Source organism: Xenopus tropicalis, chromosome 2, assembly GCF_000004195.4.
Source record: "Xenopus tropicalis strain Nigerian chromosome 2, UCB_Xtro_10.0, whole genome shotgun sequence".
NCBI lineage: Eukaryota > Metazoa > Chordata > Amphibia > Anura > Pipidae > Xenopus > Xenopus tropicalis.
Window position 1 is genome coordinate 14,195,888 of NC_030678.2, and position 27,834 is coordinate 14,223,721.

The 27,834-nt window shown below is 44.4% G+C and overlaps 1 protein-coding gene across 5 annotated transcripts in view; it reads left to right on the plus strand.

Annotated features, from left to right (window-relative positions):
- The window catches only part of itsn1 (intersectin 1), an 82,708-nt gene extending 56,518 nt beyond the window's left edge, over nucleotides 1-26,190 (plus strand). For 4 of the 5 annotated variants that reach the window (XM_002939344.5, XM_004912127.4, XM_004912128.4 and 1 more), the window contains 17 exons: nucleotides 551-633; nucleotides 1,960-2,126; nucleotides 2,717-2,762; nucleotides 2,926-3,047; nucleotides 4,152-4,269; nucleotides 5,895-6,086; nucleotides 14,698-14,819; nucleotides 19,165-19,271; nucleotides 19,485-19,668; nucleotides 20,823-20,921; nucleotides 21,155-21,322; nucleotides 22,406-22,618; nucleotides 22,899-23,020; nucleotides 23,266-23,348; nucleotides 23,925-24,008; nucleotides 24,283-24,456; nucleotides 25,150-26,190. In XM_002939344.5, coding sequence (XP_002939390.1) covers nucleotides 551-633; nucleotides 1,960-2,126; nucleotides 2,717-2,762; nucleotides 2,926-3,047; nucleotides 4,152-4,269; nucleotides 5,895-6,086; nucleotides 14,698-14,819; nucleotides 19,165-19,271; nucleotides 19,485-19,668; nucleotides 20,823-20,921; nucleotides 21,155-21,322; nucleotides 22,406-22,618; nucleotides 22,899-23,020; nucleotides 23,266-23,348; nucleotides 23,925-24,008; nucleotides 24,283-24,456; nucleotides 25,150-25,298 — 2,233 coding nt within the window. In that variant the 3' untranslated portion in view covers nucleotides 25,299-26,190. Of the gene's footprint in view, nucleotides 1-550; nucleotides 634-1,959; nucleotides 2,127-2,716; nucleotides 2,763-2,925; nucleotides 3,048-4,151; nucleotides 4,270-5,894; nucleotides 6,087-8,043; nucleotides 8,927-14,697; nucleotides 14,820-19,164; nucleotides 19,272-19,484; nucleotides 19,669-20,822; nucleotides 20,922-21,154; nucleotides 21,323-22,405; nucleotides 22,619-22,898; nucleotides 23,021-23,265; nucleotides 23,349-23,924; nucleotides 24,009-24,282; nucleotides 24,457-25,149 lie in introns of those variants that run through there. The other variant, XM_004912130.4, reaches the window with a different exon arrangement.
- Nucleotides 26,191-27,834: the final 1,644 nt, after the last annotated feature.

Sequence of the window (27,834 nt, forward strand, 5' to 3'; positions counted from 1 at the left end):
CCACCTTTAGCCTTGTTCTTGAACATGTAGTCTAGTCAGTTACTAGCCCACTATATGGAAATAGTTGGACAACCCTGGTCTAGAAAAACAATATTTAGATCATTCTGTAAGTCCTATTACTGGATCTTTGCAGCATCTTAGGCCTTTGTGCAAGAAATAACAAAATATAGATATTAAAGGGTTGGTTTACTTTTTAAGTTAACTTTAAAGGGACCAGTTCTTTTCAACTTTTCAATTGGTCTTCATTTTTTTTATTACTTGCTTTCCTCTTCAGACTTTCTTTAGCTTATAAAAGGGTCACTGACCCCAGCAGTCTCCTCTTTCTTTTCAGACCCACTCCTATTCAAATTCTAGTTTCTCATTGGAAGCACTGCCTGGTTGCTAGAGTAATTTAACCCTTTGTAATTTTATAGTAAATAGCCATTTTTATGTTAAGTTTGCTTTATGCCATGTTTTACATTCATTCCTGTAAGTCTCCTCATTGTCCAGTGCAAGTTTTACTATGACTTTTCTCCACTTGTTTGTGATCCCGATTTTTCTGTTGCTTCAGCATCGATTCCACATCTTCAGAAAGCCCTGCTAGTTTAAAAAGAGTCTCTTCACCAGCATTTAAACCTGCCATGCAAGGAGAAGGTAAGGACTTATATCTCTAGAACACACACCTGTCTCAGTAGAATACAGCAGTGCCTTGAATACGCTGTAGTGATATTTGATGTATATACCTATAAATGATATTGTCTCAGAGGGGCATACTTTGGCCTTGCACTGCCTATTGTTTTCAGCTTGGCTAGAACCAGCGGTCAGTAGAATGTTCTCAAATACATATTTGCTGTCAGATGTTGTAGAAGTAAACACACAACAGAAATAATACATTATATTTGAAGGGCTTTTATACCATCAGGGTATTCAGCCAAATTGTTCTTAGTACGTGCAACCTGAATGGCAACTAAAGAGCCTCGCACTCACATGCACTTTCTAACCCCCAACCTGGAACTTTTCCCCCACTTGACTATGCTATGTAACCCGGTAATTTAATCTACCAAACCTGATGAGCTGCCAGAACTAAAATCTACAATGTTGTACTTATTCTTTTGTCTACAATATGTTTCAGAGATACTGCCCCCTCACAGCTGTATAATTTGACCTGGAATCGGCTTCATAGTACACCCCTGCAGGATTATAAACATAATAGGTACCCTGCACACAGAGGGCTGTTAAAAGTTCTGACTGCTGAGCAACTAAAAATAATTCTAAAAAACACAAAAAAAGTCTGTTTCTGTATGCCTTAGAGCAAAGGCCAATGGTAGATCTGCACTACTGTGGGTAACAAGACATCTCTAGCTTCCTTCCACTGGCGCTAATGTGAATCACTGTTGGCAGAACTTACGCACTACAAAGTAGCCTAAAGTTTTGTTGAGAGGTAGCTTTGGGCTACTGTACGTTTCCCACCAGCTATTCACATTGCTCAGAGCTACTCCATGTTGAAACCTTGTGAGGTAGATCTTTAGCTCACCAGTACACTGATGTATAAACCTTATACATAATGGACTTCTATTAATAAAGCAGTCACAACAAACGGTGAAAGGAGGAAAATGTATAGTTTAATTTTATACTGCTCAAGTACCAAACATGGCATAGCTTCAGTTTCCCTGTTTTCTTCAGTTCAGGAAATAAAAAGAGTTATTGATTGGCAATAGGCAAAAATTATGTTCAGCATAAGCCTTATTCATTGGTTAAACAATTAGGGATACTACACCACCCCTTTGATGATGGGATTTGGCTTTTGGTTGCAAGACAGTTAAAGGCAAAGGCCTTATTTATAAAAGTTTATAGTTATATTCTAAGCAACATTACAATATCGTTAGCTGATGTGCAATATGGTGCAGAAGTCACCATATCTGTATTGATGCAGCCATGTTTGTTTTAGCAAATCTATAATGTAACATTGGATCCTTACAGAATACATAGCCATGTACACGTACGAGAGCAACGAGCAGGGAGACTTGACCTTTCAGCAAGGAGATCTGATTGTGGTGATTAAAAAAGATGGGGACTGGTGGACTGGCACGGTGGGAGAGAAGACGGGGGTTTTCCCTTCCAACTACGTAAGGCCCAAAGACTCCGAGGTACAGTAAATGTGTGCTGACCCACCCTGCTTCCCAAAACATATGTTTGCTGATCTTCTATTTTTTGTTTTTTTTGATGTTTTGCTCGGGTTGTGTATGGGACCCTATAAACCTGCCCAACAGGGACAGACCAATGCAACCCGACTGGCATCCTCACCCCTGCAACTTTTCAGCACAAAGAAAAGTGGCATAGTCAAGAGAGCACGGACTTAGGGGTAGGCAGGAGAGGTTCCTGCCTGACACCCCATTCCCCCTTGTTGCACCCTAGGAAGGTGCTTCTTCTGCCTACCCATAGTTCTGACTACTGAAAATCAGCCAGATATTAATCATGTTTAGGAATCCCTCAGGGTGAGGACTGCATCAGCTCATTGATGTGCCCCTAGCCCTGACTGCAGTTTACCATCATGTGGCCTTGGTGTATTAGGGGAATGATCCTCTTTTTTAGCAAGATATAATGTATAATTATCCCTGCCCTGGCACACTGGGCATTTTGAGTGCAACCATATTCTGAATCACATTTTGTTGTCTTTTAGTGCCGTTTTGCTTCTTTTTAACTTTGATTAAAATATAAGATTTTTATTTTTCCCAAGGCGGCTGGAAGCGCAGGAAAGACAGGAAGCCTTGGGAAGAAACCAGGTGCGTGATAATGTTTTACTCTTAAAATATCAGAGTAAATGTTCATACTAAGTCAACTGTTTGTGGCAATTACCCCTAATCATCTCTCCAGTTCTGTATTTGGTTAGTTTTCGTATATCCTGTGTCATTGCCATAATGTTACTTATATGTCCTTTCCCTGTAGAAATTGCCCAGGTTATTGCTTCTTACACAGCAACTGGCCCTGAGCAGCTGACACTGGCTCCTGGCCAACTTATCCTCATCCGGAAAAAGAATCCTGGAGGATGGTGGGAAGGAGAACTGCAGGTTGGTGTTGGTAAAAGCCTCAATGTATTTCAGTTCAGCAATATCAAGGCGAGCACACATTTTTGGACAGAAAAAAAAAATTTTCTCTGGGAGCCAATCTGATAATTCAAGGTTTTAGTAATATATAAAGTTTATCTATAGAGATCCCTTATCTAGTGCTGAGCAATAGAATTCACAGCAACAAAGGTTGTATCAGTCATTTGTGCCTGGTTTAAGGGGTTGTTCACATTTAAACTAACGTTGAGTATGATGTAGACATTGATATTCTGAGACAGTTTGCTATTGGTTTTCAGTTTTTAGTATTCAGTTATTTAGCTTTTTGTTCAGCAGCTCTCCAGTTTGGAATTTCACAGCTATCTGGTTGCTAGGGTATTGTTTACCTTAACAACCAGGCAGTGGTTTGAAAGAGAGACAACATTTGACATTTCTCATATTGATGTTTGGCTGCTCACCCATTATAATCCCAGGCATCTGACCAAAAGATTTTTTGCTCATACTGCATCCAGAGACAGATTGGGGTGTTCCAGCAGAGCACATAAGTACTTATATCCTTAAGGTGCCCATATCCTTAAGGTGCCCATACACGCAAGGTCGCCAAGCAAGTGGATCTTCTCCCGATATCCCCACCTACGGTGGGCGATATCGGGGGAAAATGTAGGCTAATTTGTTTTATAATGGCGGCAATGGGGCAATCGGTTCGGGGGCCGCATCAACGAGCCTATGCGGTCCCCGATTCGACTAAATCTTTTAACTTGCCTGATCGATATCTGCCCAATTTCAGGCCAGATATCAGTCGGGCATGCCCCTCGTTCCTGCCCCTACACGGGCCGATAAGCTGCTGAATCGGTCCAAGGGACCAATATCGGCAGTTACAACTTTAAGACAAACCTTCTACTAAATAGTTTAGTGGGCAAAAATACATAAGGATGTTTAGTTGAGGTCAAACATTTCACTAGAGACGTGACCTGCTGATTTTAGGGTGATCTCCTTCAGATTAATGGTAATCCTTCTACTGTACTGTGGTTGTTCTACTGCATTGTGGTTGTTCTACTGTATTGCTCATGACACAATTAGTGAAACTGACTGAACCCATTGTCTGTGCAGGCACGTGGGAAGAAGCGACAGATTGGATGGTTTCCAGCAAATTATGTGAAGCTTTTGAGCCCTGGTACAAACAAAAGCACGCCGACAGAACCACCAAAAGCAACATCATTGCCTCCAAGTAAGTTAAGGGGGAGCCAGTTGCATAATTGTGTAGATTTGTATCTTTAAGGCAAGTCAACCCAAGAAATATTTTTTTTTGCCTAATTCTAAGCAACTTTGCTATACACGTTTAATACAAATATGTAGTGGTTTTAAAGTTATTTGTATATATTGATATTAAAAGCAGTCTCTGTCCCTTTCCCATTCTGTGCCCTGGTGGTTCTGACTTTTTAAACAATGTAGCAGAAGCCAGCAGATTAACAGCCTGTCTTGCCGGGGGGAGACTGGCTTTTGCTAAACTTTTTAAAACAGTAATAACCAGCAGTTCAGCAAATGCTGATTTTAGTAGCAATTACGTTTACAAATAACTTTTAAAGAACTTTATATTAAAATCATAATTGACAGTTGCTTAGAAATATGTTTTCCTTTATTAGGCAAAAATAATTTTTTGGGTTGACTTATTCTTTAAAAGGAGCAGGGAGAAAACTTGCCCATCAAATTCAATGGGGTTGTCTGACATCTGCGTCGCCCCATACACTGTAGATATTGGCTGCTGACTTGGCCAGCTCTATCCTCCTGCAAAGGAATGATTGCTTTGCTAATGACTTACGTGCAGTTAATTTCTGCCTGGTTAATAGCCAGCAATCTTTCAGAAATCATAGAAAACAAATGGACAGTACAATTCAGTTGCTGACTATATATGCTTAGTACTTGAAGGCAGTAAAGCTGCATAATGGTGGCCATACACGTAACGATCGGCTTGCCTGGCGAGGTCACCAAGCGAGCGGATCTTCTCCTGATATCCACCACCTATGGGTGGGCGTTATCAGGGCAATTTAGGTTAATTCGGTCATTTGGCCCTGGGGCCAAACAATCAAATAGTAACAACTGGAATAGGCGCAGATATTGGTCGGGCAGGCCAGTCGTTGTTTCCCCTACACGGCCCGATAAGCTGCCGAAACGGTCCAAGGGACTGATATCAGCAGCTACAATCGGCCCGTGTATGGCCACCTTTAGCGTATTGCAGGCAGTTTAATCTAGGTTACTGCAAGTTTAGGTGATAAGTACTCATGGAGACCCCACTCGTGCTGTTATGTGTGTAAGCAACATGGCAAACCATTTTCAAATGCTTCCTTGTAATCTGGTCAGAAATACGGTCATGACTTTTATGGTTTAGTTTTATCACTTATTTACGCTACATAGCAAATTTTTTCTACCATTTCAAATTTTATTCTTGGACCAATATTTTTTAGTTGTAATATTGGTGTGTTATATTGGCAGCCATCTCAGTGCATTGTGCCTGATCCTGAGCTTTCAGAAAAGGCCAGCACTTCACAACGCAACTGCTTTCAGATTAACTATTATCTCCAGTTATTTTAACTGGAGGAGTCATTGCCAGACTTGGATTTTTGCTATTGAATGCTACTCTCATATCTGCCTCTAGGTGGGGCATGGTAGCATTTTTAGGTGTCGAGGAGCTGCTATCTTGCTACCTTCCAGTTGTTCTGCTGATCGGCTGCAGCGCAGCAGTAAAGAGTGACACATGGCTAAGGGCACCTGGGAAACTAAAAACATGTCTAGCTCAACATCGGTGATTTTGAATATATTGCACAGCCTGACAGCAACATTTGTCTTGCATTTCAGCATGCCAAGTCATCGGGATGTACGATTATATCGCTCAGAATGACGATGAGTTGGCCTTCGGTAAAGGTCAGGTCATTAACGTGCTGAACAAAGAGGACCCGGACTGGTGGAAAGGAGAACTGAACGGCCATGTTGGTCTGTTTCCCTCCAACTATGTGAAACTGACCACAGACATGGATCCCAGTCAGCAATGTAAGTAAGGCCAGGGCTTCTTTCATTAGCAAGAGCTTTCCTGACTTGTTAGTAATGACATGCAGCATTGCTGTGATTCTGCGGCTCTTTGCCCAAATCAAAGCCTCGACCACTGCTGCTTTTTATTTTTGCTTAAGTCTCTTTGAAGACCTTCTCCATGTCCCATAGTGCGACTGTCCTGGGATAACAGACTGAGCCTTAACTCGGAATGAGTGCCGCAAAACCCAGCTGAGTTTGAACAGAGCTTTAGGTGCCATATCAGCCGCCTCCTTTTAATGATCCGGCGTCTATCGTGCACGTGCCTGTAGGGCCAGACTTGCTTTACTGCAACCCAGCTTCTTTAGCAAGTATGGTGGGGAGGGGGAAGGTTTATAGGGGTAGAGGAAAGTCAGCTGATGGAGGGATAAAGGTTAGGCAACATAATCCAATCTATGGAATTGAGTAGAGCACATTAGTGGCTGTTTGGTTTTTTGATTGCACAGATGGGTGGGCTGATACAGCCAATGGATGAGTGGCTGATTTAGCCAATCCCAGCCATTGGTCTGATTGCAGTAGGGACTTATTCAAACCCAAAGGAAGAGAACTGCATTCAGAGGCACAATGCGCTCTTCTCCTGGTGGGATTTACTTTCAGACCTGCCCAATAGAGAGGTTGCCGAATTGTATTTTAGCCCATTATAATCAGCTGTAGATGTGCAGCATGTTGCTTCCTCCCATATAGGAAATCTAATTTCCTGCATAAAGGCATGCAACAGTGATGGATCGTTTGTGTGTGCATTAAAGGGACACCCCCGTGCTGATTTAACAAGGCAATATTTGGCTGTGTAATAAAAGGCACCAAGTTTGCCCAGGAGCAGTAACCCATAGCAGCCAATCAGCAAGTAGCATTTACTGGCCACCTGTTTAAAAGTAAATATCTTATTGGTTTTTATGGGTTACTGCTCCTGGGCAAACTTAGTGCCTTTTATTACATATACTGTGTATAAGGCTGCGGATACAAATACAGTGTGCAGGTTTGTCCCAATAAACAATACAAACAAACCATTGTTTCACGTTCATGCAAGTCCACATTGGATGTGGGTATTTCCCCAGTGGCTCCTCCTCTTTTAGACCATGGCTTGCTGGGAATTGTAGTAAAAGACAAGGGGATAATTGTGAAATGTAATCTCTCCATTTAAGGAACAGTAACACAAAAAATAAATGTGTTTTAAAGTGATTAAAAAATAATGTACTGTTGCCCTGCACTGGTAAAAGTTGTGTGTTTGCTTCAGGAACCCTACTATATATATATATATGCATAGTGGGTAACTAGGGGGAGATATGATGATAAATGCACTGGGCAGGGCTGCTTCCACCATGTAAAGGATTGCAGCAAGGAATGCCCAGTGCCTCCACGGCCAAGTGGCGCAGCCCCCCAAACATGCCAATATACAGCTGGCAGGGCTTTGGATCGGCCATTTAATGAATGATATTCCGCACAAACAACATAATATGGCAATACAGCAGCCAGATCTGTATGATTGGGAAATGTGTGTGGGTGTGTGTATTTCTCTAAGCGCAGCAGAAAGGGGCCAGTTATCTGCCCCGGGGGGGGGGGGGGGGTACACTGAATAGGCCCCACCTCATAAAAAACTTCACTGCACTGCGCAGGATCTGATTGGCTGATTAGCTTTGGGCTCTGACTCAAACCCAATTGGGCTTTTGCGCTGCCGGATTGAAGTAGCCGTTTGCTCTGTAGTCGGAACTCACTCCCAGCATTACTTCACTTCCCTGTGTGTTGCATGCAACTTTTTTTTTCTTTTTCCATTTGATTTGCACCGTTCCTAATTCATTATTATAGCAAAAAAAAAACAAACCCAAAAACAGTTGCTCCTAATTTTTTCTTTTTATCATATTTTTGTTTTACCCTTTTTTTTTTTTTTGGTTTTGCTTATGTGTTGTTTTCCTCCTTTTTTCAGGAATCATATGTTGTCCATCCCCCTACTCAGGCTTGAAAGTCCTCAAAGAGACCCACTATCCCCATTTCACTGCCCCGAGGGATGATGGGAGATGCAGCCCTGATCATGTGACTTCCAGCATGATCACCTACTGCCTTGTGACTGGAAGAATGCTGCGCAGCAGTTGCGCCTCCTATTCAATGCATGTCGCCACAGCGTTGTACCTGCACACCCACGAGCAAAAATTCACACAGTTTAGAGGATAGTGGGTCCTTTTGTGGCTTTCTCCATCCTAGAAACAAACACAAATAGTATTTCACTTAACTGGTGCTTTTGCCATTGATTTTTAGTTCGTTTTTAATTGTTTTTGTTTTTTTATCCCCACAAACCTACATTTTTAAGTTGAAGTAAAAGAATGGGGTGGGGGGGTTGGGATACAAAGCGATGCAAAGGTTTTATTGCAACCTATTTTTGTGCAAAAAGACCCACTATCAAGGAATGCTGCATGTGCTATTAATAATGTGTCATATGTCTGAAATGTTTATTTTCATTATTAGTCTTCATGTGTCCAATGTTAGTTTTTATTGTATTATCCCCCCCCCCTAAGTACCTTAATATACAATACAGTGATAATAGGAAACTTCCATGTAGATTCCAGTGTTCAGTTTCTGTTAAACCATGGCCAGGGGTAACCTTCCCAGCAGCACTTGTGGAACTGGGACTCCCTGCAGCCCCTCTATGGGTGGGGATCACTTGGGGACAGGATTCTGAGGACAACAGACTTTTTGGGGCTCTTTATGTTACATTACAGCTGCCATGTTTGCTGGTATTTGTAACTAAAGCATCACAGGGCTACACAAATATAGGTGGATATATAAGTGGATTCTTAAAGGAGAACTAAAGCCTACAAATGAAAAAAATAAATAAATATATATATATATTTATATATATATATTTATTACAGGTATGGGACCAGTTATCCAGAATGCTGGGGTTTTCTGGATAAGGAATCTTTCCATAATTTAGAGCTCCATACCCTAAATCTACTAGAAAATAATTTTTTCATTAAACAACCCCAGGATTGTTTTGCTTCCAATAACGATTAATTATATCTTGGTTCGAAACAAGTGCAAGGTTCTGTTTTATTATTACAGAGAGAAAGCAAATCATTTTTAAAGATTAGAATTATTTGCTTATAATGGAGTCTATAGGAGATGATGGCCTTCCTGTATTCCGGAACTTTCTGAATGGGTTTGCGGATAAGGGATCCCATACCTGTACAGAGAACTGTACCAGCCTGGTCAATATAAGTAATGCACAGAGGAGCTCACCATTTTCTCATCCTGCTAGGCCATCGTTTGTGTGTCAGTGGCACTGCACGTGCTCAGTGTACTCTGGGCTGCTGTTGAAAGTCTGAAAGAATCACTGATTAGTAGTGAAAGGTAAATCTATCCCATTTTGCTTAGCCGAATAACCCACTGGGAAAATCTGCATGACGGATAGACAACGGACTCAATTACAATACATTGTAGTCTATGGGTGGTTTTTCGCAGGCAAAAATTTTCCCCATCACTACAGTTTAGCCTTGTATTGTAAATTTGATATTGTATGTAATTCTATATATACAGTATATAGTGAGTGGGCCCCTAAGCTCAGTAAGTGACAGCAGCACAGAGTATGTGCAGGGAATCAGCAGAAAAGAAGATGGGGGGCTACTGGGGCATCTTCAGGGGCACAGATCTTCCCTGCTAAAGGGCTGTGGGGGCCTTGGGCAAAATATAGGCTACAGTATTTCTAGCCTAATTCTTTGTTGTGCTTTAGTTCTCCGTTAATGTGGCCAAACACTAAATGATACTCGTTGGTATCCAACCAATCAAGGCCAAACGAGGATGCCATATGGGTTGCAGTAAACACTGGGCAAATTTGCACCTGGGCAGTTACCTACCAATAAATTGTTTGCTTTTCAGGTGCAAATGTGCCCGGTGTTTATACATGAGCCCCAGTATTGGGCAACTTAACAACTATTTACTTAACACTAAATTTCTGCGTTTTAGTAAATGAGCCCCTCTAGCACCCCCTTGCCCTACTGTGGCTCTAGTATCTCCTCCTCCTCTCCCCCAATAAAAGCTATAGGGATGGGTGCAATTGTTTAAAGGTTCCCCAAGTGCTAAAGTGGCGGAAGGTTCCCCAGCACCGGCGCCGCTATTTCCCGTTCCTTCCCGTGCAATGGTTTCTGCTCCTTCCCGCGCCCCATGCTGGGAGTATTTATGGCGCAGAAGGAGTGTATGATACGGTTATATTTTGCACATATAGTTACATACATGCATCCCTGTTTTTTACTGTCGGTATATAAATATATATATTATATATTATAATTTTGTACTCTCACCAGTGTTCTTTTATACGTTTTTTTTTTCCTCGTCTTTTTGTCCATCCACCCTAAAGAAAGTAATTGCCCCTCTGTGTGTCCGAGGGGTCTGCCCCCCCCCCCGAGGGTCATTTCCTTGTTATTTTTGTTTTTCTTTTTTAACTCATGACAAAGAATGTATACACTATTTTTAACCTGGAAGTAATTGCAATGTTTACATCATTTTTATATTATTATTTTATTAATAAGTAGAACTGTGGCGTTTTGGTATCGTTTCCCCATTCGCAGCTTACGGTGCCGTGTATCGTCGCGTACTGTCCGCTCACTGTGTCGCCCAACACTAGACTTTGTTTTCAATTAAATAAATCCCCCCAACACACGTGTTTAAAAGCTAAAATTGGGGCTCAGCCAGCAGGAGGGGGGACAGTTTAGCGAAAGACTCGCATTATTTTATTTCCGTTCCGCGGCGGCCCCTCCATATTGCTGCTTGCCCCTCCCCTTTCTCAGCCGTGCCAGATGCATTATTCCACCGCGCCTCTGTTTGTCCTGATATGAATGTAAGATATATAAATATATAAACCCTACAGCTTTAACAACTGTAAAACAGCCTTTACAATCAGTTCCATGTATAGATGATTAAATTCTTCTTATAAAACCGACCTCAGTGTGTGTTTGTGAGTGCCAGCCTTCTGCTTAGATATCCTCTTTATTATAAGCATGGGTTTACTTACCCTTATTTAACGGATTTTTTTATTTTAGTTGGTGTCTTTCAAGGGGTAGTTGACCTTAATATGATGTAGACATTTATATTCTGAGGCAATTTGCAATTGTTTTTCCAGTTACTTAGCTTTTTGTTCAGCACCTCTCCAGTTTGGAATTTCAGAAGCTGTCTGGTTTCTAGGGTCTTGTTTACCTTAGCAACCAGACAGTGGGTTCCATGAAAGACTGGAATATGAGGAGAGGGGCTAAATAGTAAGATAAGTAATAAAAAGTAACAATATTAATACATTTCTAAGCGCACAGAGCAATAGTTTTTCAGTGACCCCCATTTGAAAGCTGGAAAAATGTAGACGTGGAAGACAGTTTGAAAACAATAAATTATGAAGACCAATTGCAAAGTTGCTAGGATAGGACGTTCTGTAACATACTAAAAGTTAATGTTAAGGTGAACCTCCTCTTTAATGTTTATAATTTATTACGTTCTGCCTTTTGCCACTAGATAGGGCACCCAGTAATAAACTGCAGCGTAAAATCTCTGCTTCCTTGAAAAGCTGGCAGTACTGCACGGTGAATATTGAAACAGCCACATCGGCATTTTTATCACTCCCGTCTAGATAAAGTGGTTTCCTTTACTGACTTTTTATGGTCTGAATCGGGCCCAAAGGATTAAAAAAATTATATAGAGAATAATATACCCCCCTGTTGTAAATGATAAGGATATTAGCAGTCACTGAGGGGTTCTGTGCCCATATAAAGGCACAAGGCTGCAGGCTGAGTTATACAGGGAATGAGTATCACTCATGTATTATAAGGGATACTGTACCCCCTACTGTAAATGATAAGGATATTAGCAGTCACTGAGGGGTTCTGTGCCCATATAAAGGCACAAGGCTGCAGGCTGAGTTATACAGGGAATGAGTATCACTCATGTATTATAAGGGATAATGTACCCCCTACTGTAAATGATAAGGATATTAGAAGTCACTGAGGGGTTCTGTGCCCATATAAAGGCACAAGGCTGCAGGCTGAGTTATACAGGGAACTCTGAGTATCACTCATGTATTATAAGGGATAATGTACCCCCTACTGTAAATGATAAGGATATTAGCAGTCACTGAGGGGTTCTGTGACCATATAAAGGCACAAGGCTGCAGGCTGAGTTATACAGGGAACTCTGAGTATCACTCATGTATTATAAGGGATAATGTACCCCCTACTGTAAATGATAAGGATATTAGAGGTCACTGAGGGGTGCTGTGACTATGAAGGCACAAGGCTGTCTCCATGGTTTGCTTTTTATAGTACAAAGTTTTCAGTGAGTTGTGACATACATGGCATCACTAAGTACAGTTTATATGGATGGTACCCCCTATTGTTAAATATAAGGATATTATAAATCATCTCAGAATGCCATGACCATATAAAGGTTTGAGGCTGAAGGCCAAAGTTTTTTTTTTTTTTTGTAGAGAACATATACGCCTCAGAGTTCCATGAACAGCAGTAAAAGTAAGAAAATTAAAAAAAAATAAAATAAAGGAAGAATCCTACCCATTGGTTTGTATAAAAGTAGATGCCCAGTCTAACCAACTATCAAACTGGCAGAGACAGTATATGGAACACTGGTGCTGCACCAACCACTAGGATCCCACTAGGCCTTCTGCAGGTCCACATGGATGTAACCAAGCTCAAATATCTGTGCAGTGGGGAAAATACGCATCACTATGCGGCCTGGCAACCCAGCGCCTAGGTGTAAGCGCCATTCCCAGCAGCTCCATGTCAGGCCCCTCCCCTACAGACTCTTCCCATTGGCAGCCGCTGATGCATTCCCCCACTATGCAGATGTTTTTGCTTGGTTACATTTATATTACGTCATGGTCCATCTTTGAAGGGGTTAGAGACCAGGGAAAGGGCAGTTTCCTACTGACTGTCATTTTCTTTGTCATCCTCTGCCATTTGTGTGACAGCTTGTGGTTATGTCCCAGTGAGTGCTTTAGGCCTGGGGTACCAAGGGCATTCTGACTGCTGCAGATTTGGGGAGGGGGGTAATGCCTTTCCTTCAGTGGGGAGGAAGAGATTCCCTGTACACATTTGGGATTGTTGCTGATATGAAGGGGAAGAGTCCATAACACTAACAGTAAGTATAAGCAACGTCCCTTTATGTATGCCATCAGCAGAGATCCCACCCGGGGGCAAATCCTGGCCTCTAACCCCTGCACTGATCAGGGAGAATAAAGCCAGCAAATAGTTTTCTGCCCCAGTTCTAAGCAGCTTTGCACTAAGTGCTCAAACACCCACTTTCTCCCCAACACCCAAGTGTCACTGTGTCTGCTTGATTCCATAATAATAAAGGGCAAGCTGCACCACTAAGTTTGGGCACTTCCCTGCCAGCTGAACAATGCAGAAAATACACATAGGGGCCGATTTACTAATCCACGAATGGATCAAAAGCGTCCGAATGCTTTTTTTTTTTCGTAATGATCGGTATTTTGCGACTTTTTCGTCGCCGTCGCGACTTTTTCGTAGCCGTTACGACTTGCGCGAATTGTTGCGACTTTTTCCATAGCCGTCATGAAAAAATTGGAAAGGTTTGCCCGCCGTTTACTAGCGCTCAATACGAAAAAGTCGCGACAATTCGCGTAAGTCGTAACGGCTACGAAAAAGTCGCGACAATTTGTGCAAGTCGTAACGGCTACGAAAAAGTCGCAACGGTGACGAAAAAAATCGCAAAACATATGAAAAAGTTGCAAAATGTTCGTTTCCAATCCAATTTTTTCCCATTCGGGATTCGGATTTGTGGATTAGTAAATCAGCCCCCTAGTCTGTGATTTTGCATCTTTTCGTACATTTCTAATTATTAGAGGGAAACTCTGACTTCTGAACCAAAGTTTGCTAAAGAGCCCCACACAACACAGAAACCCCTAATATCCCTATCACTGTAATCAGTTCCTTCAAAAAGTAGGAATAAATACCATTTTATATGCTGAAATCCAGCTGCAAAACAGTTCTTCTCTTTCTGCATCATTTGATATCCTGGCAGGGGAGGAGGGACTAAAACACTGATGTTACAAATTGTAACAACTTCTCCACAGCTTACAGACAGCATGCAGGAACTACATAACCCACAATGCATTGCACTGGGATGTTCCTTTCCTTACTGATATCACGTGTGCAGCAGGGGATTGTGGGATTGGGAGGAGGCAGGCTGAAGGCAGGCTGAGGGACAGGCAACTACTGTTACATTGTATTTGAGTCACAAAGTAGTCAGCCAGATCAGCAGGGGAACAGGGGGCGGGGCTTAGGGAACTGTTCCAAACCATATTATTACATTAAACATCATGAAAAGGCTGAATATTGTTTAATTGATGTACATTGCAAAGTTGCTTGAAATTATGTTTACTTTTCAAAAAGCTCAAGTTGTGTTTGGAAGTTGAAGTTCCTGTTTAAACTTGTATGTAATTATATAGAGATATATACCTATAGGGGGGTTTGTTGGGTCAGCGTTGTGATTCACCCGTGGGCAATTACCCGTACTTGTGTCTTCTGAAAGTGGGACCTGTATCTGCAATGGGATGTCTTGTCGTTGGCAGGGTGTGCAGACCTACATCTCCTGGACATGCTGAGTCCCACCGAGAGGAAGAGGCAAGGGTACATCCACGAGCTCATTGTCACCGAGGAGAACTATGTCAATGACTTACAGTTAGTCACCGAGGTACGTTTAGCCGCGGGCTGCTCATTCCCTACAGGCAAGGCTGCTCATTCCCTACAGGCAAGGCTGCTCATTCCCTACAGGCAAGGCTGCTCATTCCCTACAGGCAAGGCTGCTCATTCCCTACAGGCAAGGCTGCTCATTCCCTACAGGCAAGGCTGCTCATTCCCTACAGGCAAGGCTGCACATTCCCTAAAGGCAAGGCTGCACATTCCCTACAGGCAAGGCTGCTCATTCCCTACAGGCAAGGCTGCTCATTCCCTACAGGCAAGGCTGCTCATTCCCTACAGGCAAGGCTGCTCATTCCCTACAGGCAAGGCTGCACATTCCCTAAAGGCAAGGCTGCACATTCCCTACAGGCAAGGCTGCTCATTCCCTACAGGCAAGGCTGCACATTCCCTAAAGGCAAGGCTGCACATTCCCTACAGGCAAGGCTGCTCATTCCCTACAGGCAAGGCTGCTCATTCCCTACAGGCAAGGCTGCTCATTCCCTACAGGCAAGGCTGCACATTCCCTAAAGGCAAGGCTGCACATTCCCTACAGGCAAGGCTGCTCATTCCCTACAGGCAAGGCTGCTCATTCCCTACAGGCAAGGCTGCACATTCCCTAAAGGCAAGGCTGCACATTCCCTACAGGCAAGGCTGCACATTCCCTACAGGCAAGGCTGCACATTCCCTACAGGCAAGGCTGCACATTCCCTACAGGCAAGGCTGCACATTCCCTACAGGCAAGGCTGCTCATTCCCTACAGGCAAGGCTGCTCATTCCCTACAGGCAAGGCTGCACATTCCCTAAAGGCAAGGCTGCACATTCCCTACAGGCAAGGCTGCTCATTCCCTACAGGCAAGGCTGCTCATTCCCTACAGGCAAGGCTGCTCATTCCCTACAGGCAAGGCTGCACATTCCCTAAAGGCAAGGCTGCACATTCCCTACAGGCAAGGCTGCACATTCCCTACAGGCAAGGCTGCACATTCCCTACAGGCAAGGCTGCACATTCCCTACAGGCAAGGCTGCACATTCCCTACAGGCAAGGCTGCACATTCCCTACAGGCAAGGCTGCTCATTCCCTACAGGCAAGGCTGCACATTCCCTACAGGCAAGGCTGCTCATTCCCTACAGGCAAGGCTGCACATTCCCTACAGGCAAGGCTGCACATTCCCTAAAGGCAAGGCTGCTCATTCCCTACAGGCAAGGCTGCTCATTCCCTACAGGCAAGGCTGCTCATTCCCTACAGGCAAGGCTGCTCATTCCCTACAGGCAAGGCTGCACATTCCCTACAGGCAAGGCTGCTCATTCCCTACAGGCAAGGCTGCACATTCCCTAAAGGCAAGGCTGCACATTCCCTAAAGGCAAGGCTGCTCATTCCCTACAGGCAAGGCTGCACATTCCCTACAGGCAAGGCTGCTCATTCCCTACAGGCAAGGCTGCTCATTCCCTGCAGGCAAGGCTGCTCATTCCCTACAGGCAAGGCTGCTCATTCCCTACAGGCAAGGCTGCTCATTCCCTACAGGCAAGGCTGCTCATTCCCTACAGGCAAGGCTGCACATTCCCTACAGGCAAGGCTGCTCATTCCCTACAGGCAAGGCTGCACATTCCCTAAAGGCAAGGCTGCTCATTCCCTACAGGCAAGGCTGCACATTCCCAACAGGCAAGGCTGCACATTCCCTACAGGCAAGGCTGCTCATTCCCTACAGGCAAGGCTGCTCATTCCCTACAGGCAAGGCTGCACATTCCCAACAGGCAAGGCTGCACATTCCCTACAGGCAAGGCTGCTCATTCCCTACAGGCAAGGCTGCTCATTCCCTACAGGCAAGGCTGCTCATTCCCTAAAGGCAAGGCTGCTCATTCCCTACAGGCAAGGCTGCTCATTCCCTACAGGCAAGGCTGCTCATTCCCTACAGGCAAGGCTGCTCATTCCCTACAGGCAAGGCTGCACATTCCCAACAGGCAAGGCTGCACATTCCCTACAGGCAAGGCTGCTCATTCCCTACAGGCAAGGCTGCTCATTCCCTACAGGCAAGGCTGCTCATTCCCTACAGGCAAGGCTGCTCATTCCCTACAGGCAAGGCTGCTCATTCCCTACAGGCAAGGCTGCTCATTCCCTACAGGCAAGGCTGCTCATTCCCTACAGGCAAGGCTGCTCATTCCCTACAGGCAAGGCTGCTCATTCCCTACAGGCAAGGCTGCTCATTCCCTACAGGCAAGGCTGCTCATTCCCTACAGGCAAGGCTGCTCATTCCCTAAAGGCAAGGCTGCTCATTCCCTACAGGCAAGGCTGCACATTCCCTACAGGCAAGGCTGCTCATTCCCTACAGGCAAGGCTGCTCATTCCCTACAGGCAAGGCTGCTCATTCCCTAAAGGCAAGGCTGCTCATTCCCTACAGGCAAGGCTGCACATTCCCTACAGGCAAGGCTGCACATTCCCTACAGGCAAGGCTGCTCATTCCCTACAGGCAAGGCTGCACATTCCCTACAGGCAAGGCTGCTCATTCCCTACAGGCAAGGCTGCTCATTCCCTACAGGCAAGGCTGCTCATTCCCTACAGGCAAGGCTGCTCATTCCCTACAGGCAAGGCTGCTCATTCCCTACAGGCAAGGCTGCTCATTCCCTACAGGCAAGGCTGCTCATTCCCTACAGGCAAGGCTGCTCATTCCCTACAGGCAAGGCTGCTCATTCCCTACAGGCAAGGCTGCTCATTCCCTACAGGCAAGGCTGCTCATTCCCTACAGGCAAGGCTGCTTCCTGACTCCCTACTTGAGCGTCCGTACAACCGCCATACTCCCAGTTACTGGATACGGGATTTCTTTCCAACCCATCCATCCTGGAGCCACCATTTGTCAATAAATTTGCAAAGACACAGGGATTTCTATCAGTATTCTGTTATTGGGCAACTGACACCATATAGTTCTATGTAAGGCTATGATTGGCTCACATTTTAGTCATTAATGCAATTGTTTCTTAGTACAGGTATGGGACCTGTTATGCTTGGGACCTGGGGTTTTCCAGATAAGGGATCTCTCCATAATTCAGATCTCTTACCTTAAGACTGCTAAAAAAAAAAATAATTTAAACATGAAATAAACCCAATATGGCTGTTCTGCCCCCAATTAGGGGTAATTATATCTTAGTTGGGATCAAGTACAGGTACTGTTTTATTATTACAGAGAAAAGGGAATCATTTAACCATGAAATAAACCCAATAGGGCTGTTCTGCCCCAATAAGGGGTAATTATATCTTAGTTGGGATCAAGTACAGGTACTGTTTTATTATTACAGAGAAAAGGGAATCATTTAACCATTAAATAAACCCAATAGGGCTGTTCTGCCCCCAATTAGGGGTAATTATATCTTAGTTGGGATCAAGTACAGGTACTGTTTTATTATTACAGAGAATAGGGAATCATTTAACCATTAAATAAACCCAATAGGGCTGTTCTGCCCCAATAAGGGGTAATTATATCTTAGTTGGGATCAAGTACAGGTACTGTTTTATTATTACAGAGAAAAGGGAATCATTTAACCATTAAATAAACCCAATAGGGCTGTTCTGCCCCAATAAGGGGTAATTATATCTTAGTTGGGATCAAGTACAGGTACTGTTTTATTATTACAGAGAAAAAGGAATCATTTTTAAAAATGTGAAGACTATGGAAGATGGTCTTGTGTAATTCGGAACTTTCTGGATAATGGGATCTGGATAAGGATTCCAATACCTGTACCTGCATTTCTATGGATTTTTACCTAAGCTAATTAAACACTCAGTCCAGAATGAGTTCTTATAGGCAGCTGCTTCTTTTTTAAACGGATTGTTTAACTTTTAGTATGTTATAGAATATTCTGTTCCTAGCAACTTTGCAGTTGGTCTTCATTTTTTATTTTTTATAGTTTTTGCATTATTTCTGTTCCTTTTCTACATCTTTCCACAACCGCAGCCAAAACCAAACAATTGTTCTGTGAGCTTACAGTGTTATTATTATTATTATTATTGTTACTTTTAATTTGTATTCTTCTGTTCATAATTCAGTTTTTCATTTATACCACTGCTTGGTTGCTAAGGTAATCAAGACCCTAGCAACCAGATAGTTGCTGAAATTACAAGCTGGAGAGCTGCCGGACAAAAAGCTAAATAACTGAAAAACCATAAAAAATGAAAACCAGTTGCAAATTGTCTCAGAACATTAATGTCCATGTCAGGCTAAAAGTCAATTTAAAGGTAAACTAACCCTATAACTAACAGCTAGCCATACTGGCGTGACTTTGTGCTATATTATCACAGGTACTAGTACCAATTAACTGGTTTTTATCGCCGCCAATTATCAGTGCACCCTGTTTCCCCCTGTACAACACAGACATTCCAAAAGCCTCTGCTGGAATCTGAATTACTGACGGAGAAGGAAGTTGCCATGATTTTTGTCAACTGGAAGGAGCTGATAATGTGCAATATCAAACTGCTCAAGTAAGATCCTCTGGGCACTTAGCCTAGAATATTGCTTTGTACTTTGATTGGATGATCTAAGCATTTTTACCATTTACATTTAATATGGTTTTTTTTCTAGTTGTCATGATATTAGCAGTTGTTACACATTGTAACATTGGTCTGACTGGTGCCCAGACTGGCACAATATGGCTAAAACGGGTAATAATTAGAGTTTGTTTCTGTCACTCCCAGGGCCTTGCGAGTTCGCAAGAAAATGTCTGGGGAGAAGATGCCGGTGAAGATGATCGGGGACATCCTGACGGCCCAGTTGCCCCACATGCAGCCGTACATTCGCTTCTGCAGCTGCCAGCTCAACGGCGCCGCTCTCATTCAGCAGAAAACGGACGAGGTGCCCGAGTTCAAGGAGTTTGTGAAAGTAAGTGATTCATGTGCCCCCCCTAATAACCACACAGGCGGCGGGTATTATTGTGCTTCCAAGCCTAAATGCAGAGGGTTGCCATTCCCTGGCACAGAAAGTCACAGGATGTTTTATTTACCAGGGGAAATCTCTTTATCCCTGTATTGGCTTCTCCCCTGCACCGATCCTACCTGCCCTTCCTGCCTCTCTTCTCACCCCTTCATCTTTTATCTCCTACAGTTTCTTGCATCCCCCGGCCTTTCATTCTCCCCGGCCTCCCTGCCTCAAAGACTTCCTACTAAATGGGCACATTGTGTGTTTAGAGCATTGGTTCCAAACTCTTCAGCTGGACCCCCAGTTTGGAATCGGTGGGCCCTGCCTGAAGCAGGTCTGGACTGGGATTCCAAATAGGCCCTGGCATTCCCAGTACACAGAGGCACAAACCACACCCCCCCCCCCCCGGCTCAATAAATAGTGAGTGTCTATGGAATCTTACAGCAGCCCCTCTGGCATTTGCCTGAACCTACAGATTTCCAGTCCGGGCCTGGCCTGAGGGCAGGTAGATGAGTTTTGGGGGGAATGCCTATTAGCTTTCTTATACTTCTATAAACCCAGTGTGATGCAGAATGAACACAGAACTAAGTCCAGAATGTCCACAATGTTAATGCTCCTCAGCGGAATTTATACACATGGAATCGTCTTGCCCATAAATTCAGTTACTAGACCGGATCAATATTAAGACAGATCTATCCTTACCAATAGACCCCATGGTACCAGATGAAAGACATTTTGCCCCAAAAGGGCACATCAGACTCTATTATCTATACTGTGCCTGTATGCAAAGCAGACCATATCTATGAACTGGAAATCTCAGACCTACCCTAAAGTCCTGGGAACAAATTAGAGAGCCCCCCCTTCCCCACACCCATGGATAAATTTGTAAAATAACAACCACTAACTGAGTCCTTGGACTCCTGTGTGATCACTGGTGTCATGTTGGGAACCTTGTTGGGAGAAACCCCAGAGCAAATGTTGGGCCTCAAAACAGGGCATCAACCATAGACACCCAGAAACCAATGTTTTAGGCTGTAGAGGTCGCTGCAGGGATATTGCCCCTTTGTACAAATGTTTTTGACTGTTACATATAAATGCATTTAATCTTGTCATTTCAGAGGCTTGCAATGGATCCCCGGTGTAAGGGAATGCCGCTGTCCAGCTTCCTACTCAAACCCATGCAGAGAGTAACCAGATACCCGCTCATCATTAAAAATGTATGGAACCTTTTGTTTTTCTAAATGTGCCCCAAACTTTAGCTTCTATCTGTAACATCAGATCTGTATGTGTAAGTGCCCCCCGCTGTGCCCCCCGCTGTACCCCCCAACTGTACCTTCTGTACGGCAGCACATTAGCATTATAAGCACCAGCGCAACTCATTACTGATAATGGGCTGAAGCCTTGATTAATAATCTGTACTTATGATATGTATTAATTTTCTGTTTTGCAGATTATTGAAAATACTCCAGAAAATCACCCTGACCACAGCCACCTGAAGCAAGCCCTAGAGAAAGCCGAAGAATTATGTTCCCAAGTGAATGAGGGGGTTCGGGAGAAGGAAAACTCAGACCGACTGGAGTGGATTCAGGCGCACGTTCAGTGTGAGGGTTTGTCTGAGGTACGTCCTGTAGTCCAGCCGGCCGGGTAGGGAGCCTAACGGGCCCAGGTGCTCTGTACAGTACTCAGCTAATGGGCCCATATCAGCTCTGTACAGTACTCAGCTAATGGGCCCATATCAGCTCTGTACAGTACTCAGCTAATGGGCCCATATCATCTCTGTACAGTACTCAGCTAATGGGCCCATATCAGCTCTGTACAGTACTCAGCTAATGGGCCCATATCAGCTCTGTACAGTACCCAGCTAATGGGCCCATATCAGCTCTGTACAGTACTCAGCTAATGGGCCCATATCAGCTCTGTACAGTACCCAGCTAATGGGCCCATATCAGCTCTGTACAGTACCCAGCTAATGGGCCCATATCAGCTCTGTACAGTACCCAGCTAATGGGCCCATATCAGCTCTGTACAGTACTCAGCTAATGGGCCCATATCAGCTCTGTACAGTACTCAGCTAATGGGCCCATATCAGCTCTGTACAGTACCCAGCTAATGGGCCCATATCAGCTCTGTACAGTACCCAGCTAATGGGCCCATATCAGCTCTGTACAGTACCCAGCTAATGGGCCCATATCAGTGCTCTGTACAGTACTCAGCTAATGGGCCCATATCAGCTCTGTACAGTACCCAGCTAATGGGCCCATATCAGTGCTCTGTACAGTACTCAGCTAATGGGCCCATATCAGCTCTGTACAGTACCCAGCTAATGGGCCCATATCAGCTCTGTACAGTACTCAGCTAATGGGCCCATATCAGCTCTGTACAGTACTCAGCTAATGGGCCCATATCAGCTCTGTACAGTACCCAGCTAATGGGCCCATATCAGCTCTGTACAGTAATTAGCTATAGGACTCTGTGTCTTGGTATGCCACAAAGTGAGGTATTTCCTGTGTGCCAGACTGGGGGCCTTGAGCTGATAACATTGGGATTGGCTGAAGTACTAAGGCAGCAGGGAATCCTGGGAGTGTGACCCACTCATTGCCCAGTGAGACCCACCAGGTTGCAGGTATAAAGGCAAAGTAGTAAGGATTCCTGCACATTCAGCATCTCCCTACATAATAATTTCCTCCCCCTTTTTCTCCAGCAATTAGTATTTAACTCTGTTACAAACTGCCTGGGCCCACGCAAGTTCCTGCACAGTGGGAAACTGTACAAAGCCAAGAGCAACAAGGAACTATACGGCTTCCTGTTCAACGACTTCCTGCTGCTCACCCAGATCATTAAGCCCCTCGGCTCCTCCGGCAACGATAAGGTGTTCAGCCCCAAGTCCAATCTCCAGTACAAGATGTACAAAACTGTGAGTAGCCTTGTGACTAATACTGCACAGTGGCACAGTGGCACAGTGGGGGGTATTTCCTAACATTGGAGACCACCATCACCGGTGATGTTGCCCATAGCAACCAATCAGATCTTTGCTTTTGTTTTAAAACTTGTAGGTGACCATTCCAATCCAATCGCTTATTGGTTGCTATGGGCAACATCACCATTGATGTTTTTATCCGATCTCCCAGCTTTAGGCCCAGTGCTGGGACCTCATATTTAAAGTTGATGTTTATGCATGAAATCCTGTGTTTCAGCCAATATTCCTCAACGAAGTGCTGGTGAAACTGCCCACGGACCCATCCGGGGATGAGCCAATCTTTCATATTTCTCACATTGACCGAGTCTACACATTGCGTGCAGAGAGCATCAATGAGAGGTCAGAGACTCCTCCCCTTGCCTAGGTAGCCACACCCTTTATACACAATACATACTGGGTAACCCCGCAGTGTTCCATTAGAACCAGTTCTGCTTTGCACTGGGCACTTATCCTGCAGTAAAAGGGAATTACACAAATATGTATTGTAAATAACAGCACCAAAATGAAAATATAAATAGTCTTTCCATAACTGTAGTAACTGCTGTATGAATAAAGGATCATTGTGTAAATGCCATATTCTATAGGACGGCCTGGGTGCAGAAAATCAAAGCGGCATCGGAGTTGTACATAGAGACGGAGAAGAAGAAGAGAGAGAAGGCCTACTTGGGTAAGGGGCTTTGGGGGGGAATCCTTGGGGTGTTTTCATTGGAAACATGGAGTTTGGGGTATTTATCCTATTTAAAGCAACACCGACACCTTTCCGATGGAAGCAGAAGTGATCACCTGAGGATTTGCTACCCTGGGGGTCGTACTACAGCAGCCCCCAAATACCCAGCTCTTTACAAAGCACCTAAAGTTTAGTTGCTGCTCATTATTCCCTATTAGAGCAGCCCAACTTCTCTTTATTGGCCATGATAAAGGTAGGGGGATTTCATATTCTAGGGAGTAATGTAATGAAAGGCACTAGGTTTGCCCAGGTGCAGTAACCCATGGCAACAGGTAGAATGTACCAGTCACTTGTTTAAAAACATCTTATTGGATGCTATGGGTTACTGCTACTGGGCAAACTAAGTGCCTTTTTTTACATATGGGGGATAAAGTCCATAATGTCTACATGGTAAGGGAGAGGTTGACTCTGCCAGCCTGAAGGGTGTGAGAATTTATGTACCTGTTTCCCATAAGCCCAGCTGATTCAGCTCATTTGATAAAGAAAGGGGGTGTTGTTTTTTTCTTTTCACGACAGTTCGCTCCCAACGCGCAACAGGCATCGGAAGACTGATGGTAAATATCGTTGAGGGAATTGAGTTGAAGCCCTGCAGAACCCACGGTGAGTCCCTTGGGGATAAACAGATGCTACGCAGCCTTACTGCTGTCTGTTGTACCAGTAAATCTATTGGGCCTGGAGTAGGGGCTCATTCCCCACTCTCTAGTTGAATACGTTACTATTTACATCCAGTAATAAGGTTAAAGCAAGAAGCGCTTTGATTATGCCCTGGGCCATGGGGAAGATGTTGGCTTGCAGCCCATTATTTTGGCTGGAGGGAGAGTTTCCAGTTTCCGTTCCTGGTCCCACTTCATGTAACTTGTGTTCTCACCTACAGGGAAGAGCAATCCTTACTGTGAGATCACCATGGGCTCCCAGTGCCACATTACCAAGACCATACAGGACACCCTGAACCCCAAGTGGAACTCCAACTGCCAATTCTTTATCAAGGACCTGGAGCAGGACGTTCTGTGCATCACCGTGTTTGAGAGGGACCAGTTTTCCCCTGACGGTAAGTAACGGAGCAGTATTGGCTAATTCCTCTGCTCTTCACTGCACTGCTGGTTCTGACTACTGCACCAATGAAACAGTCTATTAGCAGTCACATCCCCTCCAGTCGAGTCTCCAGTTCCCACAATGCCTTGCATGTTCTGTGATGCATAGACCGGTAAAGAAGAATCATAGATGTGTGCAAGGCATTGTGGGAACTGTAGTCTTTGCTGGAGGGGAAGTGACTACAGCTGTATTGTTTCAGTTGGATATGTTGTCAGGATCAGAAGTGAAGAGAATATCAGACTAAAACTCACACATTACAAATGTTGCTTAGAATTAAGTTGTAATATGCAGTTGGTCTGATTGTAACCTGGTCTTCTGCACATACACAGGGCCGGTCTGGGGAGTGCGGGGCCACCAGGGCTGCTACCCCAGGGGCCCCCCACACCCACTCTGGGGCCACCCCTGCCTGCCCCCTCCTCCACTGCCAGCCCCCCCCTCCCCACACACATACACCTTATGTGTATACTTACTTCTGCCATGATTGGGGGAGGAGGGCAGGCAGGAATTGGGTCTGGGTTAGTGGGGCCCACTGGGTTTTTTTCTCGGTGTCTCGCTGGCCCAGTCCCTGCACATACACAGGGGAAAGGCTAAGGAAATGAAACAGAAATTGACACTTAACAAATCTTGCATTTTCTTTTGCCGCTTTCAGATTTCCTGGGCCGGACAGAAATCCGAGTTGCTGACATAAAGAAAGACCAAGGTTCTAAAGGACCAGTAACCAAGTGTCTACTTCTGCACGAAGTTCCTACTGGAGAGATAGTGGTCCGATTGGATCTGCAGCTGTTTGACGAGCCATAGGAGGTTTTGCACACTAGATCCCCTACCCCCTACTCTTTATTCCATTGCAGTCTGCAGCAGCTCTGGAACCCTTTCCCAACGGTACTTTCTTCAACGGAGAGGGCCACCCGGAACCCAAACACTCTCTGTCTCTCTTGTTTCACCATCATTGATTTTTAATTCGAGTTGCCATTTTCTAAGAAAATGTACGTACGTGTTTTATATGTGGGACTTCAGTTTAGAATTTAGGGTGTGTGTATCTTTTTCTGAATACAGATAACTGTGACCACTGCTGTGATATCGACATTTAGAGACTCTTGTGCAGAGCACTGCAACGCTAGCTCCGTGTGTAGTTCTACGGGAAATATTATTATAGTGTTCATTGTCTGCTCTTAGCCAGGGCACGGCTGTCCCACCCACGGCCATCTAGCTGGGTGTTGTAGTTCCACCAACCGCAGCTCATCCCTACCGAGTGTGTACATGGGTTTGTTTATACAGGGGATATTTGACCAAACACATAGAATGCAGCCAGACAGCTGAACCGACCATTCATTCTTATAACTGATCATTTTTAGCAATAACAAAGCCTCTCCTACGTTCTACGTTTTTAAGGCAAATCTGTAACAATCCCTGATTTGCCAGTGGGATACATAAGCAAGCAAAGCCCATTGGATAAAGCTAAAGGTACGACTATTAATGAATGTCTTTGTGTGTTGGAAATGTATACAACAGACCCGGACTGGCAATCTGTGTGTTCTGGCAAATGCCAGAGGGGCTGCTGTAAGATGCCACAGACACTCACTATTTATTGGGCTGCTGGTGGGGGGCTGTTTGGGCCTCTGGGTACTTGGAATGCCAGTCCAGACATGGTATACAATACTAATGGGTATTTGCATGTTTGAAAAACATACTTAGGTACTGTTTGTGTTTTGTTCATATTCCTTTCCACACTCCAGTCACTAGGTGGCGCTGTTCATTTAGAAAAAATAATTGTACAATGCACTTTATTAGCAGGTTTATTAGCAGAAGGCTGGCGTGGGAGTATCAGAAGCAGCATAATCCATAGGAGTATTCCCCTCCCCAGGGGGGGGCCATTGTAGCAGACCTGTGGTCAGCAATTGGGCATCGCCACCTAGTGACAGAGCCCTGGGATAACCTCATACAGTTTTGCTATCAAACATACTAAGAAAAATATGTTTACAGAGCAATTTTTTAACTCTAAATGGAAATTTGTGTTTTGCCCTCTAGATCTCCACGCGCTGTCACTTACCTTAATGTCCTGGGGACAAGATGGTTGGATTGGGTTTTGCGGCTGTCCCTGCAGTGTCACTGCCAACTGCATTGGTTGGTTGGGACAGGGGACATAATAATGCCTATTATGGATTCTAAACAGTGGGGCTGGTATGTTATAGAATGGCCCATTCCTAGTAACTTTTCAATTGGTCTTCATTTTTTATTTAATAGTTTTGGAATTATTTGTCTTTTTCTTCTGACCGTTTCCAGCTTTTAAATGGGGGTCACTGACCCCGGCAGCCAAAAACTATTGCTCAGTGAAGCTACAGTTTTATTGTTACTTTTTATTACTTATCTTTCTATTCAGGCCCTCTCCTGTTCATATTCCAGTTTCTCAATGAAACCACTGCCTGGTTGCTAGGGTAAATAAGACCCTACGAAACCAGATAGCTGCTGTAATACCAAACTGGACAGCTGAGGAGCAAAAGGCTAAATAATCCAAAAACCACAAAAAAAATAAAAAGTCTAAAACAATTGAAAATTGTTGAAAAGTGCGCATCTGAACACTATTGCAGTTTCCATTATTTTTTTTGTTATTTGCAGTTTATTTGCAGTTTATACGTAGACTGACACAACAGCGCCCCCTGCTGGTCTGTTCGGCCGTCGGGCCTGACAGCATCAGGGAAACATTTCAGAAGAGGAAAGTCTTGTGATGTTGCTCTGAATTGTTTGGATTATCGGGGTTGGGGGGCATTTGGAATCCGGCCCCTGTATTTCTGGGCACAATGACACATTCCATAACAACCACAGACAATGGACACCTCTTACTGTTACACTGTGCCTGATGGGCCCACGCGGAGCGGTTACGGGAAAGGGGAGGTTACACTACAACGGATCATAGAACCACATTTGAGTTTACATTTCATACTGAAGGCGTTCGTGTTTATTTATTAGGAGCAGAGATAATTGTTAGAAGGAGGGATCCTCCCGTCCTGCATCTGATTGGATAGCGGGAAACAGTATAAAGCATGTGTTTTCTTTGCCACTCGCAGGGGCAAAAAGTATTTTTGTTACTTATATGTAAGTGTACGTGGCTGTACTACTTTCCCAGGGGTTTAGTGATATTGGTGTTTCTAAACGAATGGCGGCCTTGGATCTTAAGGTAAATTATACCCCCCCCCCAGGGTGTTTTTTTTATTGGTACCAATCCATGCCTTGTGCTTATTGTGTCTGATTGGGGAAAGCGCCTGCCAGTCAGGTGACATCAGTGGAGGAAGTCCCACCCCCTGATACTCTACAGAGCAGAAAGCACACTCTGCATGGG